This window comes from Cetorhinus maximus, chromosome 17, assembly GCF_964194155.1.
Source record: "Cetorhinus maximus chromosome 17, sCetMax3.hap1.1, whole genome shotgun sequence".
Taxonomy (NCBI): domain Eukaryota; kingdom Metazoa; phylum Chordata; class Chondrichthyes; order Lamniformes; family Cetorhinidae; genus Cetorhinus; species Cetorhinus maximus.
In genome coordinates this window covers 90,250,986-90,270,849 of record NC_135895.1, presented here as the reverse complement: position 1 = coordinate 90,270,849, position 19,864 = coordinate 90,250,986, and the positions used below count along the sequence as shown (strand labels likewise).

The window sequence follows — 19,864 nt, the reverse complement described above, 5'->3', positions numbered from 1 at the left end:
TATGCCAACACCTTGGGTGGATATGTCCCGTCACTGGGATAGGGCATACCCAGGGATGGTGATGATGGTATATGGGACATTGTCTGTAAGGTATAAGGCTGTTGCTTGACTAATCTGTGGGACAGCTCTCCCAATTTTGGCACAAGTCCCCAGATGTTAGTTTGGAGGACCTTGAAGGTCGACAGGGCTGGGGTTGTCGTTGTCATTTCTGGTCTTTTCTAGGTCGATGCCAGTGATCATCCGGTTTCATTCCTTTTTGCATACTTTGATGCAACTGAGTGGCTTGCTAGCCCATTTAAGAGTCAATCACATTGCTGTGGGTCTGGAGTCACATGCAGGCCAGACCAGGTAAGGATGGCAGATTTCCTTCCCTAAAGGACATCAGAACCAGATAGGTTTCCACAACAAGCAACAATGGCTTCGTCGCTATTAGCAAGACTAGCTTTTTAATTCCAGTTTTATTAACTTAATTTTAAACCCTTGTCCCCAGCGCATTAGCCTGGGCCTGTGGATTACTAGTCCGGTGACATTGCCACTATGCCACACCTTCCCCAAGTGCTGTCCCAATGCTTTGCTCTTTCCCCATAGCCCTGCAAATGTTTCATCCAAGTATTTATCCAATTCCCTTTGAAAGTTACTATTGAATCTGCTTCCACCATCCTTTCAGGCAGTGCATTTCGGGTCATGACTCACTGCTTTAAAAAAAATCTCCTCTCCCTTCTGGTTCTTTCACCAGTTACCTTTAAATCGCTGTCCTTTTTGATGCATAGCTTGGGAGGGAGCATTTCCTTTCATCTATCTTTCAACATAATTAGTTCCCTGAAAACAGTTATTCAGATGTTACCTGACATTGCAACAGACATGATAATTTATCCAGCTCCCTTCCTATGGTGGTATAGATTGACTGGCTGGATGCGGGTAGTCCCAAAAAACCCATTCAGTTATCAAAAAGAGCACTAATGTGGACCACGATCACGCTCTACACCCGTCTTCACCTCAGATATAGCTGTCAATTAATGATTCATGATCTCAGTGTAGTTTGATACTTTGACATGTGCCAGCTGATTTGAATACTAACAAAAAAATCCCATTGACCTCCTTGGTGCTTTGACTCAGCTGGCATTCATAATCAATTGTAGAAGAAATCTGTCCCAGTTTTAAAATAACTAATGCTTGAAAAGCTAACAAAGATGTGCTAAAACAGGTGCAACCCAGGGTCTGTGCACTTGATTAATATTAGCATATTAAAACCATCTTTTGTTTCAACAGATGTGGTAATGAGTGAGTTTTCTCTTGAGAACCCATGAGAGGAAACCTGTCTAGGGTTTCACGCTGCATTAGACAGACTGGCCATTTTTTGACTGAATATGGTGTTATTCATCCCTCGCTTTGTAATGAGCAGTAAGGAATTTAAATCAATAATACAGGCACAAGTGTTGAGTCTGTGTAAGTGGCTATGGTGTGGCATTGTGCGTCAGCTTGGCTGAGTTGGCAGCACACTTGTGGTTGTGTCAGATGGTGATGGGTTTGATCTAAAAATATCTAGGCTAACACTCCACTGCACTGTGGAAGGAGTGTAGTGTTGTCAGGGCTGGTGTTCTATCTAGGGACATTAAACTGAGATCCACCATCAAGTCCAGGTATATAGAATATACCTACAATATTATAGTGGATAGAAATCTAGTATAGCCAAGAAGTGCCAAAATAGTACCTGGCCTTTGGGCACCTTGTCATCAGGATAGGATGTTAGAACTACTTTTGTTGCAGAAGCACAGGCTTTGAGGGGATATGACTCAGTTGTTTAAAGTGAAAGGGGTATGAGCCTGTCCAGTTAGGTTATTTAAGAGGCATAGGAATTGTTGGATTGTGCCTTTGTATCAAATCATTGCATAAATATTTAGGTTCATTTTTAGAAGTTATTTCTTTTCACAGAGAAGTGTCACCCTCCGGGACAGTTTGCCAAAACATGCAGTGAGTATGGATTCCCTGCCGTCTTTCAGAAGGGAGCTGGATGATTTCTTGAGAAAAGTGCAAATTTCCAATTATGTTAGGTGGGATTTGAAGGATCCATGCAATACTGTGGTCTGTTAGAGATTTGCATGATTGCCTTCAGCAACTAGGGATGAATTTCCAAGTTTTTCCAAAATTAACCGTAGGTTTTTATTTTATCTTTTTGAAGGTTTTCCATTCCAGGAGATTATGTGACTCGTGGATGCATCAGTGGTGCATGTAACTCCAGTCTGGTTGGGGCATGTTTGATGTATCCGAACTTTATCTGCCCTTTTTACATGTTTATGCTTCTGCTCTCCCTTTCCTTTACCAATATTATAAAGAAAAGAGATGATGCTAGCTGGATTTGAGTGCTATAATTTTCATTCATGTTTTTGTTTTCAGTACACAGAGATGATGGCTTTAGACATTGCGGATAGTACACAAGTATATACGGCATTTCTGGTGCTCCTTGATCTCTTAGAAGGTAAGATATTGGAATATTCTTGTCACTTTTCAGGTATTTTTTCAAGGTAATTAGTATTATATTAATTCTCTGTTTTTGCACTTATTTTCTCTCTTCTCTGTTGTCTTCCTCCTATCCTGAGGACACTGAATCTCCCTGACTCACTCTTCAGGCATTGCTGGCTTCTGACAAGCCATTCTTTCCACAAGTGTAGGCAGGGCAAGTGGGCAGGGCGCGTGGCTTGGGCCCATTTGACTGTAGGGAGCATAAGAAGAAAGTTTTCAGAGCAAAGCTAACGACAGGGCAGGAAAGGAAGAGGTTGAAGGCTGGTGTTGAGGGACCAATTGTCTTTTGGCCAACAAGCTCTTTTATTGTATCCAGTCCGGGAATGTAGACGTGATATTATTAACTTTCCCAATTACTCTGAGGCGCAGGATGAAATTTCCTGTTCTGTTACTCTGAACAATGCATTTAACCCTACCTTCAGAAGAGCACCCTCAACTGCACCTATAATTTTTATTTTCCTTTCGTACATCGGCGATTGTGGATTTTCTGAGTGATATTGTTAATTACTACCAAATTGTTGCACAGTTCTATGCTGTTGACATGTCATAATTGGGAGGAGGATTGAGACAGCCTACTCTCACTTCACTGGGAATTTTGCATCTGATAGACAGAGACCTTTGTTCCACTGGTTTGGAGCACCTGGACATTATTCTGACTCATTGTGCCACCAAGTTATATTTTGGGAAACAATGCAGAGACTCAACAGATCAAAAGCAGCTTACATTTATATCGTTCCTTTAATGAAGAAATTCATCCCTTGGTGTTTCACAGTCACAAAGGAGATATTAGGAGGTGTTATTAAAAACAAAAAATGCTGGAAGAACTCAGTAGGTCTGACATCTGTGGAGAGAAAGACAGAGTTAATGCTTCGAGTTTGTATGATTCTTCAGAACTAAAGGGAAGTAAAATGTGGTGAAATATATACTGTTTAGGGGTGTGTGTTGGGGGCGGGGAGGGGGGTGGAACAGGTGACGCTGGAACAGGCCAGCGATAAGTGGAGGCAAAGGAGAGATTGCAAAAGATGTCATAAACAAAAGGTCAAAAGGGTGTTAATGGTGGTGACACTGGCTAAAGGAGGTGCTACTGGTGACATTAAGAGTAGAAAGCAGATTGTGATAATGGCCGGATCAGGGTAAGCACTCTGGAAAGAATAACATGAGCAAGTGACAGATGGCCCTTGTGGGGGTGGGTTGGGGGGGAGGGGACGGTGGTGGGAAAAAAGATCGAAAATAGGCCAAAAGCTGGGGATAAAACAATGAATAAAAATGGGAATAAATTTTAAAAATAATAAAAATAAAAAAATTAAAATGAATATTGGAAAAAGGATCAAAAAAAGGTGAGGATGGAGGAGAGAGTTCATGGCCTGAAGTTGTTGAACTCAATATTAAGTCCGGAAGGCTGTAAAGTACCTAATCAGAAGATGAGGTGCTGTTCCTCCAGTTTGCGTTGAGCTTCAATGGAATATTGCAGCAGGCCAAGGACGGACATATGGGCATGAGAGCAGGGTGGTGTGTTGAAATGGCAAGCGACAGGAAGGTCTGGGTCACGCTTGCGGACAGACCGAAGGTGTTCCACAAAGCGGTCACCCAGTCTGTGTTTGGTCTCTCCAATGTAGAGGAGACCGCACTGGGAGCAGCGAATGCAGTAGACCAAATTGAGGGAAGTGCAAGTGAAGCAGCGCTTCACTTGAAAGGAGTGTTTGGGCCCTTGGACGGTGAGGAGGGGGGGTGTAAAGTGGCAGATCTCTCCTGGAGATCTTCCCTCCACAGTTTCCAATCTCATAGTCTCCCAGCCTCGGACAACCCGCTTCTACCTTCTCCCCAAAATCCATAAACAGGACTGTCCCGATAGACCGATTGTGTCAGCCTGTTCCTGCCCCACGGAACTCATTTCTTTCTATCTTGACTCCATTCTCTCTCCCCTTGTCCAGTCTCTTCCCATCTACATCCGCGATTCCTCTGATGCCCTACATCATACCAACAATTTCCAGTTCCCTGGCCCTAACCGCCTCCTCTTCACCATGGACGTCCAATCCCTCTACACCTCCATGCCCACCAGGATGGTCTGAGGGCTCTCTGCTTCTTCCTTGAACAGAGGCCCGAACAATCCTCATCCACCACTACTCTCCTCCGTCTGGCTGAACTTCTTCTCACACTGAACAATTTCTCCTTAAACTTGTCTCACTTCCTCCAAATAAAACGTGTGACTATGGGTACCCGCATGGGCCCGAGTTATTCCTGTCTCTTTATGGGGTATGTGGAACATTCCTTGTTCCAGTCCTACTCAGGCCCCCTCCCACAACTCTTTTTTCAGTATATCGATGATTGTTTCGGTGCCGCTTCATGCTCTCATCTGGACCTGGAAAAATTTATTTATATTGTTTCCAACTTCCACCCTCCCCCATCACTTTCTCGTGGTCCATCATGGACACTTCCCTTCCCTTCCTTGACCTCTCTGTCTCAATTTCTGGTGATACTGTCCACCAATATTCATTACAAGCCCACCGACTCCCACAGCTACCTCGACTACAGCTCCTCACACCCTGCTTCCTGTAAAGACTCCATCCCATTCTCTCAGTTCCTTCGCCTCCGTCGCATCTGTTCCGATGATGCCACTTTCCAAAGTAGTGCTTCTGACATGTCTTCCTTCTTCCTTAACTGCAGTTTCCCGCCCACGGTGGTTGACAGGGCCATCAACCGTGTCCGATGCATCTCCCGTGCATCCGCCCTCACCCCATCCCCTCCCAGAACCATGATAGGGTCCCCCTTGCCCTCACATTTCACCCCACCAGCCTCTGCATTCAAAGGATCATCCTCTGCCATTTCTGCCAACTCCAGCATGATGCCACTACCAAATACATCTTCCCTTCACCCCCACTGTCGGCATTCCATAGGGACGGTTCTCTCCGGGACACCCTAGTCCACTCCTCCACCACCCCCAACACCTCAGCCCCTTCCCCTGGCACCTGCCCATGCAATCGCAGAAGGTGCAACACCTGCCCCTTTACTTACCCCCTCCTCACCATCCAAGGGCCCAAACACTCCTTTCAAGTGAAGCAGTGCTTCTCTTGCACTTCCCTCAGTTTGGTCTACTGCATTCATTGCTCCCTGGTCTGGCCATTATCACATTATGCTTTCTACTCTTAATGCCACCATTAGCACCTCCTTTAGCCAGCACCACCACCATTAACACCCATTTGACTTTCGGTGTATGACATATTTCGCAATCTCTCCTTTGACTCCACATATCGCTGGCCGCCTATCCAGCTTCACCTGTTCCACCCCCCTTAAACAGTATATATTTCACCACATTTCTACTTCCCTTTAGCTCTGAAGAAGAGTCATACAGATTTGAAACGTTAATTCTGTCTTTCTCTCCACAGGTGCTGTCAGACCTGCTGAGTTTTTCCAGCATTTTTTTGTTTCTGTATCAGATTTCCAGCATCTGCAGTATTTTGACTTTATCTTAGGAGGTGTTATGACTGGGATGGAAGGAGTGCCCCAGATTCTCTAGCCCCACTACTCCACAGGTCACAGCAACAGTGTAAATGTTTAATTCACTCACCACTTCACTACTGCTAGACCCAGAACAAAAGAGACTTTAACCAGACTTCTTTCAATAAACTCAGAATAATTAATTTATTATAAAGCAAAACTACTTTTCTTTTTAAAAGTTTAAAAGTTGCAAAACTGGTTAACATACAATTTGTAGTCCGGAAATGTGGCGATTTACTCCCTTTTAAAAATCTCAACACACGTATACACATACAAAGCAAAGGGCAAGACAAATAAGATCTCTGCAGAGGTTGGCGTAAAGGAACACTATAAAAAGGATAAAGTTCACAAAGGTCTTGACGCTGTCAATCTGACAGAGTGCTGGTCACAGCAGTTATGGAAGTCCTTTTGGATGAATCTTTGGTAAAACACCACCTTTGTTAACTCTCGCTTGTCGCAGTTTCATCAGTTTTAAATATGGAGTTATACTGAGTTGAGAATTTTCTGGCTGAAGGTGAACGTCCCACTCTGGACTGCAGGCAATATAGGGGGTGAGAGAGAGAGAGAAGCGATCTCCCTTCACAGTTTGCTCACTCTGAGTTCAATATAAAATATTCAGGGAGAACTTCTCCCAGTCTAGGCCAATCAACAGGACCCCAAGGCCTGGCTACAGTAGGAGCCCAAGGCCTGGCAGTAGCAGTTTTTAAATGTCAACTCAAGTAAACAAAATAACTCCTATCTTACAAGGTGTCTTGCTAGTCATTTAGCTGAAGTCATGTGATTTCTTGGAAAACGTAGCTTGCTCACAGACCAAAGTGAACTTGTAAACTTTCTAAACGATAATTGTCCAAATAAGGTCCAAATAATTGAATGTCCTCCCCATTCTTCAAAAAACACAGCTCCTGGAGACATGAACTCCTAACAGAGGAGTGACCAACAGCTTGTTCAGAAAGGTGGGTTTTAAGAAGGGGCTTGAAGGAAAAGAGGGAATGGCGATATGAAGGACTTTAGGGAGGGAATTCCAGAGCATGGATGGGCCTGGATGGCGACATGCACAGGCACAGATGCTAACGGGTGGAGGATCATATACAAAAATGCATAATTTTAAAATTGTGAAGGTTGTGCTGTGAAGGACATTTTTTAAAAAAAAATGTTGTAAATTTTTTGATGGTTAACAATCCATAACTGTTTGGGGAGCTGGAGAGGTTGGAAAGCCTCGACGATGATCTTTTTCTATAAATTCTTGCTAAGTCTCTGTCACTTAGACAGGATGTTTCTTCTGTTTCACAAGGCACTTTATAAGGTGTTTTCAGACCTGTGTTTGAACGCGAGATTTGACAAACTGTAGCTGCTATCTGCATTCTTTGTTTTGATGTCAGGCGATACACAAAATGCAAAGTACTGCAAACCTGAAACAGTAATAGGAAAGGCTGGAAACATTCAGCAAGTTAATCAGCAGCAGGAATAGTGGCTGTTTCTGAAGAAGAGTCCTATGACTCGAAACGTTAACTCGGTTTCTCTTTCCTCAGATGCTGTCAGACCTGCTGAGTTTTTCCAACATTTTTTGTACAACATGAGTTGTTCACAGCAAAAGAGTTAATATTCTAACTTCAAATTAATTCACATTTTAAAGTATGCATCAGCATTTTGCATGCGTTCATGGCCTGTAATTCCGTGCTCCCCAGCATCGGATTTGTGGGGTACCCCAAAGATGCGCTGGGGAATCCCTCTGGCAAGTTCCCGGGTAAGGGTTTGCACGACGATTGCCCAGAAGTGCTAACTTCCTCTGGACAATTGCGCTGTGCTGGGAACCATCGGAAAGTGCGATTTAAATTGGAACTTTGATGGTTCTGCCAGGGTTATACCAATAGTTACCCAGAAAAGACCCAGACCAAGCCCATGAACCCCCCCAACCACCAACCCCAGACCATGACCCTGACCCCAACCTCCGGACCCGCATCTGACTTCCGGACCACACCCCCCCACCCACCAGACATCCAGACCCCCACGACCTCTGGACCGCCACCCCGCCAGACACTCCCGCCGACCTCTGGACTATGCCGCCCACCCGACCTCCGGACCGCGCCCCCCCAACCGACATCCGTAAACCCCCTCCAAACCAACCTGACCTCGGGATACCACCCCCGACATGTGGACACAACCCTCCCGACCTCGGGTCACCGCCCCTCCCCTCCCCTGACGTTGGAACAACCCCCCCCCACCTCACGGGACACCCCACTCCCCCACCCGACCTCGCAGGACACCCCGATCCCCCGTCCAACCTTGGGACACACCCCTCCCCGACCTCGCGACATCCCAACCCCCAAATCCTATCTACTTGCCTTAGATATTTACCTACCCTGGCCTATCAATTTCCCTGGCCCTTTAAACTTACCTGGTTTATGGCAGCAAGTGCTGTAAAAAAGGAGGCTTGGCCTCTATATGCTTGATCTAGACTGTGCTGGGGCCTGCGAGGATTCTTTTGATGCAGGCCCCAAGCAGCTCCGGCGAACGGAAGTGGCAACGCAATTTTCAACACCAGGTAAGTGTGCATTTATTTCTTCTAATTTCTGTGGGCCAGCACTTTCCAGCACTAGTTGGAAGTTATGACCCTATATGTTCTGTGGGTGCGGTATTGATTGTTCTAGCTGACAGCTATATCTGACCTTTTGAGCTACTGGAGGATGCATCTACAATTAATATGAAATGTTTTTGGAAAAAAAAGGAAACAAGCTTTTAATCTAAGGACAAGTGAGGATAATGAAAAAAGATAAAGGGCAATGTTCATGTTGGCAATTGCTTGCACTGTAATAGTTGGTTGATAATTTACACCTTTTACAACGACAACTCGCTTTTGTGTAGTAGCAGTAAGTGTAGAAAAGAAACAGGAAACGTTCAACCGAGCCTAATCAGAAATAAATGGACGCCGAGCCAAAGGAGATATTAGGAGGGGGTGATCAAAAACAGGTGGACTTCAAGGAAATTCCTAACAGAGACCAGGGCCTTGGAGAGACAAAGCAACGTGACTGGAGCAATCCTGGCTGATTTCTCACACTACCCAGCCCCACCCTCATGTGCTCCAAATTCAAGATTAGGGATTTTAAGGCCAATTGTAACACCACTGCTAATGTCCTGCTGAGATTGGGCATAGAACTATAATGGAAATGAGGACTTGCTGGCCTGTTTAGTCTTATTCCAACCAAATCACCACTGGCAGGCAGATAAGGTTGAGCAAAGGAACAGCATTTTTCATATTTAATGCTAATGCTATAGGAATAACAGTTGTAAAATTATTTTCCAAAGGCTCACAGGAGTTGTGCAAGGTTATTGCATAGAATTCTTTATTTTATGATAACTCAGCATTTTTTGTGTGAATAGAATACATTTATACAGGGCAGCAGCATTGTTGGAGTGTGTTAGGTATCAGTACTGCAGCATTCATCTCACCGAAAGTCAGGTATGATCTCTTTGTCTTTGAATTTTTCCAGGCTGGGTTTTACATATTTCAACTGCTGGGTTGAAATGCAAAGGCTGGTCTGTATGAAAGATCCTTTCAACGGGGATTGCCTTGTATGTTTGACTTTACACTTTTAAAGCCATTTTCACTGAACCACATCAAGGCATTTAACATGTACGTGCAAAATGTGTAACGTACTTCTTAAATTCCATGTTCAAGCTTCGCTGAAATGATCTGGTTGAAAGAGACCCAGGAGCACAATATATCTAATCAACGTAGATTAACACTCCTTAAAGTCGGCAGAATGTTGAACTACCTCGCAGAGTACAAGTGAGAGGAAGTCATGGTCAGCCTGTGCAGTACTCTTGTCAGAATTCACCTTGCATACCATTTCTCCGTTCTGGGGAGACATAGAGAACTGAAACGCAGAGAACAGCTGCAAGGTTTTTTTTGCTTTCCAGGATCGTAATTGTGTGCGGTACTGAGGGAGTGCTGCACTGTCGGTGGTGCTTACTTTTGAATGAGATGATAAACCAGGGCCCGTCATCCCACTCAGGTGGAAGAAAAAGACCTCATGGCACTATTCAAAGAAAAGCAAGGGAGTTCTTCCAGTGCCCTGGCCAATATTTATCCCTCAACCAACAGATGACCTGGTTATTTATTTCATTGTTGTCTTGGGAGCATGTTTGCAAATTGGGTGCCTCGTTTCCTGCATTACTACAGTGACTACACTATAAGACTACTTGATTGATTGTGAAGTGCTTTGTGATGTCCTGATTTTGTGTCAGGCATTATATACATGCAAGTCATTTTCTTTTTAGTGGGGAAAGACTGGACTTTTCAGCCTGCAAAGGAGGCATTTGAGAGCTGTTTTTATGGAGGTATATAATACTCCTGGGACACTCTTTCAAAATAAGACGTGGGAGTAAGCCAAGGATTCGAATTTTAGGAGCTGATATCAAGAAGTTCTTCATGAGACAAGTGATAAATACTTGGAGTGGACTTCTGGGCAGAGTGATGGAAATGAAAACCCTGGAATCGTTTAAATAACATATGGATGTAGGAATGAGGGAAGTGTAGGATTGTATTGGATGAATGAAGTAAAATGGGCCAATGGCCTTCCTCTTCTGTAAGTATGTTGTGATGCAGAAGCATCCAACAAATATTTGTTGTGCTGGTGTAACCATCCATCTCTGTGCCTTTGTTGGAAATGTCTGGCATGGTTGTTTTCTGTTTGCTTCCCCATTCAAGTGAGGGAGAAATTGTACCTGTTAACCGTTAGTGTTCAGTTTACCGTCGGAAATGGGGGTGGGGTGGAAGAAGATGCAACTTTCTTCTATCTAATTGAACTGTGGTCATCCTAACATAACTACACTTTGGCATATTTGATTTGTGTTTGTCACCTGCTGCACACAGCCTCCTGGTATAGCTCAAGCAATCAGGAAAAATGAGCAAATAACTTTGAAAAGAATTGATTTTAATGCTGAATTGTTTCTGAATAATTTGCTGTTTCTTCACAACTATTAGACTGAAAAGACAGGGTTCCAGAGATCACAGTTGTGTGACATTCTTCTGTATTGTTGGAAGCAGAAAGTATTTAACACTACATTGAGTGACAAAAATGATTTTGACAGCCATATTATTAACTCTTTTGTTTGATGTAATTTTTATGACACCATAATCCTTCTGTTGTTATGCTTTAGAATCTGCTAGATCTTGAATGCTCTTTGTAGAGTGCTGAAATTGTCCATTTTTCTAACCAATGTGACCTTCATGAAAAATATTTGAGTGTAATACTGAAGCCTAATGAAAATAAGTGTGATCGTCTGGGCCCTGTAGCAAGAACCATTTTTGCCTGGTGTGACATAGCATGCTAAAATGGAAGACTTTAACACCATGTGATACTTCTCACATCCTTAGTTTCATAATGACTGTTATGAATTTGCTGTTTTTACATTTAGCATTGCTTGCTGTGTGTGAACCTACTGACGTTAGAGAAAGTGTTGTGACTGGGAGCACCAAAATGCCCCATGTGTTTCTTGTAGACTTTGTAATAGTGCAGCATCAAAATGTTCCCTTTTTAGTCCACTCATAATCAAATTGCTTAATAAATCCTGAAAGTAGCAAATCGAAAACAATGAAGATGCGTTTCTAAGTTATTGACAACAAAATGGAGAGGAAAGTGAATAAATACCATATCTGCAAGTCTGGCTGCTAATATAGCGCCTTGGTCAGACCCTATCTAGAGCACAACACATTAAAGGATATATTGCATTGGTGAGCATCCAGTGCAAATTGACAATGATTAGAGGGATAGATTATGGGGGCAGGATGCTTAAACTTGGTTTGCATGCCCCTTTAGAAAGTTGAGTTGGGCGGTGATGGTGGGTGCTGCTGTGGTGAGGAATAGTTGATGTGAACGAGGTGTTTAAAATGTTGTTAAAAAGATTTGATTGGGTAGATACAGGGAAACAATTTCCTCTGGTGGGGCAGAGGGAGTGGGGTAGAAAATAGAATGAGGGGACATGATCTTAAAATTAGAGCCAGTCAGTTTAGGAGGGAAATTAGGCAGCACTTTATCACCCAAAGGGCACTGGAAATTTGGAATTCTCTTTTCCCCAGTATGACATGGATACTGGATTAGTTGAAGCTTGCAGGACTGAACTCAATAGGTTTTTCATTGAGCATCATGGGATATGAAGCTAAGAAGGGCAAATGGAACTGATGTACAATCAGCCATGATTTAATTCAATTGGGGAACAGGTTCACAGAATCGTTACAGTGCAGAAGGAGGACATTTGGCCCATCGTGTCTGCACCAGCTTTCAGAATGAGCAATTCACCTTGTGCCATTCTCTTGTCTTCTCCCCCAACCCTGCATATTCATCCATTTCAGATGACAGTCTAATTCTCTTTTGAATGCTTCAATTGAACCTGCTTCCACCACACTCTCAAGCAGTGCATTCCAGACTTTAACCACTTGCTGCGTTTTTTAGCGTATTTTTAATGCCCTATGTAATTGCAGCAAGACTTCTCACTCTTATACTCCAAACCCCTTGCAATGAAGGCTAACATAGTATTTGCCTTCCTTCTTATTTTGCTGTATATACACGCTAACATTATGTGATTTGTGTGCAAAGATGCCCGAATCCCCCTGAATCCCAACAATTACCAGCCTCTCGCCTTTTTAAAATTCCATTTTTCCTACCATAGTGGATAATTTCACACTTCCACATGTCAATTGCTTAACCTGTCTATAATCCCTTTGCAGTCCCTTCACATTCTCTTCACAGCTTACTTTCCCACCTAGCTTTGTATCAACAGCAAACTTGGATATATTACACGGTCTCCTTTTCTAAGTCATGGATATAAAGTGTAAATAGCTCATGGCCAGCACTGATCCTTGCACACTCCATTGGTGACACCCTGAAAATGTCCCATTTGTCCCTACCTACTGTTTTCTGTCTGCTAATCAGTAGTCAGTCTATGTTAATATATTACGTATTAAACTCTAATCTTGTGTAAGACTGCATTAAGCTGCTTTTGGAACGCGATTTTCAAAATCTGAATTTTGTAACCATCTAACTCTTAATATTTGGCTTGAATTCACTCCTGATCAATATTCTTTTCCTTTTGATGCAACCTTTGTTGAGAACAAAACTGCCCATAGTTTGCGCTAAACTGATGTTCTCATTTGGAGATGCAGTGGCAGTTGATGTTTGAAATGGAAATGATGTAAGTAACAAAATAAACTTGAGGTTTTTCCATGTTTAGACCCAAGGCACCACAGTAAAAGGAAAGTAGGTGGAGATATATCTTGCAGCTGCCTTTGATGCTGGCATCACAAACCAAATGTAGAAAATTATTGTTCTCCCTGTCTTTGTTTTTAAGCTAACTTGTTTCTTGTGTTTTTGAAGCCAGGAACTGGAAAGATGTGACATACAAGGGATCTGAAGAGCTTCAGCTGGTCTATCTACAGGGTTGTCCAGGGGAGCAGGAGGAAATGGAAGTGGTAGTGCCGATGCCAGTTCATATGACATTGAGTCACGAAAGGTGAGGAGCTGCTCTGAAACCAGGGCTATTAGTGAATTTCCCTGCAAATTTGCTGGAGTGATAGGGTGGGCGGAACCATTCGAGGTAACTTTGCATTTGTGTATGGTAACTTGTTTGCTTTATATGTATTGTACAGATCCCTGAGCCAGGTAACTTATTTATAAAGTGACAGAAACAAAATGCTGGAAACACTTCACAAGTCTAGCAGCAGCTGTGTAGAGAGAAACTGAATTAACGTTTCAGATCAATGACCTTTCATCAGAACTGAAAAGAGCTGCATTCTGATGAAAGGATCTTCTCCATTTTTTGCTTTATGTTACAACTAAAACTCTAACTCTGATGCTATGAGACATTTTATCTTTGCAGTTCCACAACATTTCCTGAATTTCCTTCTTGGCCTGTTAGGACACCAGATTGCTATCTGATCATCCCTGCACCTTGCAGTATGACCTATATCCATACAAACTCTAGACATCTATTTCAGCTTATTCCTCTTTCTTGTTTCTTTCTATCTTTTTGTCCTACCTCGAGGACGTGGAATGATGGCAAAATGGAAGGCTTAGAAAACCTTACTAATGGGAGTAATTTTCACATTGGGAGGTGGGTGGAAAACTGACTGTCCTTTGTACACCATGCTTGATATTCCTACCTATTGAAGATTGCCAATCCACAAGTCATAGTTTTCTGTCTGCCACTAAACTCTCTCGCTTTCTGTGAGTAAAACAGTACAATGCTTCTCACCTCTGTAGAGTGTTTTCATTGCACCTTCAGGCTGAAGGACTGCACATGAAAGTCACGGGACAATTAAGGCCTAGCCCACCGGTTGGTAAACTGATGGGATTGACTGCAAGGTTGATTTTACAGTAAAAGGAGAATAATATTGTGGGGGTGGGGGGGTTAAATTGACATTCCAACCTATCCCGTGGATTTCCTGCCAGCTGGGTTTAGTTAAATTTTTTATTAGCGTGTTCAATTCAGATGATGGAATACTGCTGTTATGTCCCCTCTACCCAGGTTGCACTCTGTAATTAGCTATTTGGAACTGCTGAATGTAACACATGTGGTTTACTATTGGGAATGAGCAGCACTGCTGAATCTGAGGACCTTTCTAAGGCAGACCCAAAATGTGTTACACTAAAATAAAATAATAATTTTGGACATTTAGGAAACATAAATTTCTTGTGACAAAAATATATTGGAAGATATTTCATGCAATTTCTTTTACTGGATGTTCACATTCTGTGTCTGAGCTGACAATTCTCTATCTCGGTGAACTGTGTCTTCTCTCAGCCCTATAGCATTAATCCCTAATTTCGTATGCAGAACTACAGACTTTGTTCATTCATATTGGGAAAGGGCACCTGAATTTTCAGGTCGTGGTGGGGAGACAAACTGGTTATTTTAAGCTAGAGTCTGTCATCATTTTGCCTCGTTGGCCTACAGAAAATTCTTGATGTATTCATAGGACATCTTAGTGCCCTTGAGAACTTGTGCAACACTAGGAAATAGCATTGGTGTTGAAAAGAAATGCAAACTAGCAGTTTTCCCTGGAGAAAACTAAGTTCTGAAAGGTTTAGTCTTGATTGCTGAGGCTTTATGTTTGTGAATTTAATTGATTATAAAATTTCCTCTGAGAATTCCACTTTCTGTAATTCAAGGCTATGGGCCAAGTGCTAGTAAATGGGATTAGGTAGGTAGGTCAGGTGTTTCTCACGTGTCGGTGCAGACTTGATGGGCTGAAGGGCCTCTTCTGCACTGTGATTCTGTGAATTTAAGTACGAGTCCTAAAACATTCAAAAGGTTCATAGTGGCTGAAAAAAATACCTGGTGACAAAATATAGGTTTCAAAAATTCTAATTCCAAATACTTTACTTCATGAATATTTTGCAATTTCAACACTAACTTCCAAACTGTGCAATCCAATTAACTGTTACACATTGTATAATCACTTTGGTTTTAGTCTAGACAGTGAGGGTCTCAGATACGCTTTGTAACGGTGTTGCCACAGTATGCTTACTGATCTCCCAGGTAGCCCTTCAAAATGAGCAAGTAGGGAATCTTTTTATCATATGTAAATTTGATGGCTGCTTTTAGGTTAACTGGAATATTTTGTTCAGGTTAGGAGAGTACATGAAGTAACATTGTGGAGGTTTGATTTGTATTTTGGTTAAAATAAAAATAAAAAGAGAATATTTTTAAAAAGCTATTTTTCCCCATATATATATATATATATATATATAAAAATCATTGGGGCAGGTTCTATTTGAAATCTATATTAAATATTATAAGCAAATATCATTATTTATCACTTTATTGTCATCATCCTTCACAGTACTCCGTAGTTCATGGGGACAAGAATGGGCTTTTGTATAAATGCTCAATTTTTGAGGAGAAAATCAATGTGGTTTTTCTGTTGAACTGTCTGACTTTTAGCTTGTGTGTTGGATTGCTGATAAAACCTCATTCAAAAGTGTAACATTTTCCCTAAGCCACTTACTGCATTCTGAGCAGTTCTTCACAGGGAGCAGGTACTTTTTGGGTTTCCATTGCTGCCATGCTTCCTTTCGCTAGTTTGGCAGGGGGAACAATCTGTGTTGCAGAACTCATCATAGCCCTAGTCAATCAAATCCAGTAAATCAGCAAGAATTTGGCATAACACCTCTTTCATTTTCAATCTCTCTTTCTGTCTCCCTCGATTTTCCTTTTCTTTACTACTCTCTCCCTATTTCTGTCTCTCTCTCTCTGAGATTGGGCACTCTGTGCAGCGCAGTGCTCTGTCCAGTCTGGTTGAGCGCTAAGAATCCTTGTCAAGCAAGGTCGACTGGGGATAGGATGTGAAGTCTGGTCCTCTTATGATCACATGCTTGGTGTCGCCACGAGAACTGGTTTCATCCTGTATCTGGTGTAAATTTGCGGGCTACTAATTAATACAGGGTTTGAGCAATCCACAGTTCTGTGTGGTTTAGTGTATCATTTGCAAAACAGTGGAATGTCGAACTCTGCAGTGTACCAGTTTGTATGGAGTAATGACAAAGGGAGAGAGGCAAGAGGAGAGTGTTTGGCATTGAAACTGGATTAATTCAGGCTAACCATTGAATGCACAGATCGTTTGCTTAAGAAAATGCTGGGAAACTTAATGCCTTCTGTAGTGTATTTGTATATGCATTTGCCTTGACAAAGAGTATGCTCTGTCATCATTATTTACTTTCAAAACAGTCAGACTATTGAGGCACAAATGACTTCTTTGAGAGGAATCCTATTTCTGTCATTCGAGAAGTCTGTACATGCAATGAAATCTCTCCCAGATCTCAGTAAATGGAGATTTCTTCTTCCTCAAAGAACTAACAGGTTACTAATTTAAACCGGATATGTGCCTACATTTAGATGCTGGATGTACAATCTCCACTTTGAAAAATATTTGTTTGGAGCAGCCAATCTGATTTAGTGACATCAGTCTTTTATTTGATTAAACCAGTTTTTGCAGTAATTGACCAATGGGGCTGTCAAATAGGTGCATTCTTGAAAGAATCGGTAACCTGTTTCTAGTGTCTGGCAATGCAAGGCTGGCACCAGAAAGCTATCTTTATTTAGGATGGTTTTTCTAATAAAATAAATGTAGCATTCCTCAGTTTGATGGTATGCAAGCCAACATTGTGCTTCTTCTGAACTCCTTTCCCTTACGAACTGTCCTGTAGGGATTTTATTGGCCCTAATGACTCGACTAGCGAGACTGCTATACATAAAGTATAATATGTTGATATCCTCTGGGATTCCACACAGGGAGTCAAGCAGGTTAGAAGGTGGTGGGTCAGTGGGGAGGCAGGAGAAGTGGAATGGGACAGAGCAGGAGGAGATGTAGCAACAGAGGGTGATGAAGGAGTGGTACTGAACCAGATTCCATTTCTTCAAGGAAATGGAAGACGTTGAGGAGGGGGCAGTATTGAAAGGGTGACAGTGAGCTTGGGCCAGTTTTCCTGTCGGAGAAGGGAAGCTGCTCTCTGTGAGAATTGAGCATTATGTGGGGAGGAGCAATTTTACTTCTCATGGTGGGGAAATAACAGAGTAATATTTTGGCTCAAGATGTGGGATGACGCTGAGTTGCTTGCAGATGAGGGACTAGAAGAAGCAATATTTGTTTTTCAGTGGGTTGGAGGGTATGGAGTTTTCCCCTCATTGGGTGGAGGGCAAATACTGTTCATGGTGTGTGGGGGCACGGTTAGGGGCAGGCATAGTGGCAAATTTCAGTTCAGTTTGAGCACTTTATTCGGGGACTTTATTCTTAGGGGAAAGGAGAAGGCTAAATTTATTCAGGGAAGAGAAAAACATATGGCGGAATCGTCCATGGCTGCTGGCGTCGGGCGTGTTTGGTGGCACGAGTGGACAATATAGCGAGAAGGCCAAAAATCGGTTTCACGACGTTGTGAAACCGGTTTACGATCGTCCGCTCGCCCGCCAATGGCGGGCTGCGCTTCCCGCCATCGGATGTCAGGAATCTCATTGTAATGCATCTGTATATCGTTATAAGCCCAGTCCGCTGTAGTTGTTCTGCTCCCCCCCCCCACCCCCACTGATCGTCCGTCCATGTCAGCATGATTGCACGCTGACGTGTTTCACAACAGCATATGAAGGACGTGCACTTGGCAGGCTGCACGTTGAGAGGAACTTGGAGGTGAGTACACAGTAACGTTGCGGAGCGCTTGCCTGTTGAATGTCAAAGTTGACGGGGGTGGGGAGAGGTGGGCGCAAGGGCTGCTCTGTGGTTGAAGCGTGTTGGGAGGGGTGGTACAAGGGCTGCCCTGCTGTTGAGGCAACTTGGGGAGGGGGTGGCAAGGGCTGCCCTGCGGTTGAAGGTAGCGCACAAGCATGTGTGGGGTGGGGGGTTTGGAGGCATGGTGAGGGAAATGGCCACGCATTATTAAGAAAACCTTGTATGACCATTCCTCTGCCGCTGAGACAGTTCAGGCACAACCACATTGATATGATTGGAGCCCAGCCCCTCTTCTCTGCCCATTCAAGCAATGCAGAGGCAACAAAGTGCCACCAAGAGCTCCAGAGCTTTTCACCCCTCAGACACAGATAGCAAAGTAATGAGCATTTTAGTGAACTGCAGACAGTTGGATGACTGGGCATGTTGTACAATCTCCTTGCTAAGGCTGGCTGTGGAGCAGTCACTGCTGGAGGTGCTCACAGCCCCTTGCAATGTCGTCATCCCATTAGGACCAGTCTCCCCCATGGTTCAAGCTAACAATGCAGCCTTGCAGCGCAGGTTAGGAGAATGCCTGAGCTAAGAACACAGCATGCAGTCCAATGGACAAAGCTGCCGCCAATCAGTCAGGTGGAGTGAGGCAGAGGGAAGTGGGGTTCGGGCAGCCATGCAGCGCATTAGTCTCTGGCTGTCCAAGTGGTGGCCAGCACTCTCCAGGAAGAGCTAAGTGGCCTTCAGACTGAACCAAGACTGGTTCTTCGCACACCCATGCCAACCTACGCGTCTCTCTCTTCCATCGTGCAGGAGGAGTACATCAGGATCATGAGGCCTGCTGACGTAGCTGTATGCCTCATGGTGTACAGAGAGTGAAGACAACTGAGAAGAGAGCGACTGAGGCTCCTGGCTGGGTAGAAGGAGGAGCAGCATCCTCCGGAAGAAGGGGCAGCTGGGGCTCCTGCACATGTTGCTGAAGAGCCACAGCGAGCCGTCACTGGCCGGCCCCTAGCTAGGCCCAGGGACTGTAGACACCGTCTTTCATTTCTGCAGATGACCGCGAACCAATGTCGCTGAAGACTGCGCATGTCTGGGGAACTGGTCGGTCATATCTGCCAGCTACTGCAGGATTTGGTGCCACAGGGATATGGAGGGCATCCACTGCCAGTGGCCATGAAAGTGACTGCAGTGTTCAATTTCTATACCAGCGGCTGCTTTCAGGGCTCCACAGGTGATCTCTGTGGGATATCGCAAGCCTCCACCCACAAATGCATCCATGAGGTCACAGATGGCATCTTCGCGAGGGCACACAACTTTGTCCAAGTCCCCGGGGAAATGTACAGCCTGGATGCAAGGGCATTTGGATTTGCCCAGATCTCGAGTTTCCCACAGTTGCAGGGTGTGATTGACTGCACTCACATGGTGCTCAGATCTCCGTTGCAATACGCGGTCAACTATGTCAACCGCAAGGGACTCCATTCGCTGAATGTGCAGCTGGTGTGCGACCACCACAAATGCATCCTGCAGGTCTGTGCTTGGTTTCCAAGGAGTGTGCACAACTCCTACATTCTCAGTCGGTCATGGACCACTGAAGTCTTCCAGCTGCAGGTATGACTGCTCGGGGATAAAGCCTACCCTAGA

At 43.8% G+C, this 19,864-nt stretch overlaps 1 protein-coding gene across 1 annotated transcript in view; it reads left to right on the top strand.

Moving 5' to 3' along the window:
• Positions 1-19,864, top strand: part of tsen15 (TSEN15 tRNA splicing endonuclease subunit) — a 50,941-nt gene that overhangs the window by 4,201 nt on the left and 26,876 nt on the right. Inside the window, exons 2-3 of the mRNA XM_078561562.1 lie at positions 2,395-2,476; positions 13,389-13,524. Coding sequence (XP_078417688.1) covers positions 2,395-2,476; positions 13,389-13,524 — 218 coding nt within the window. The remainder of the gene's footprint in view (positions 1-2,394; positions 2,477-13,388; positions 13,525-19,864) is intronic.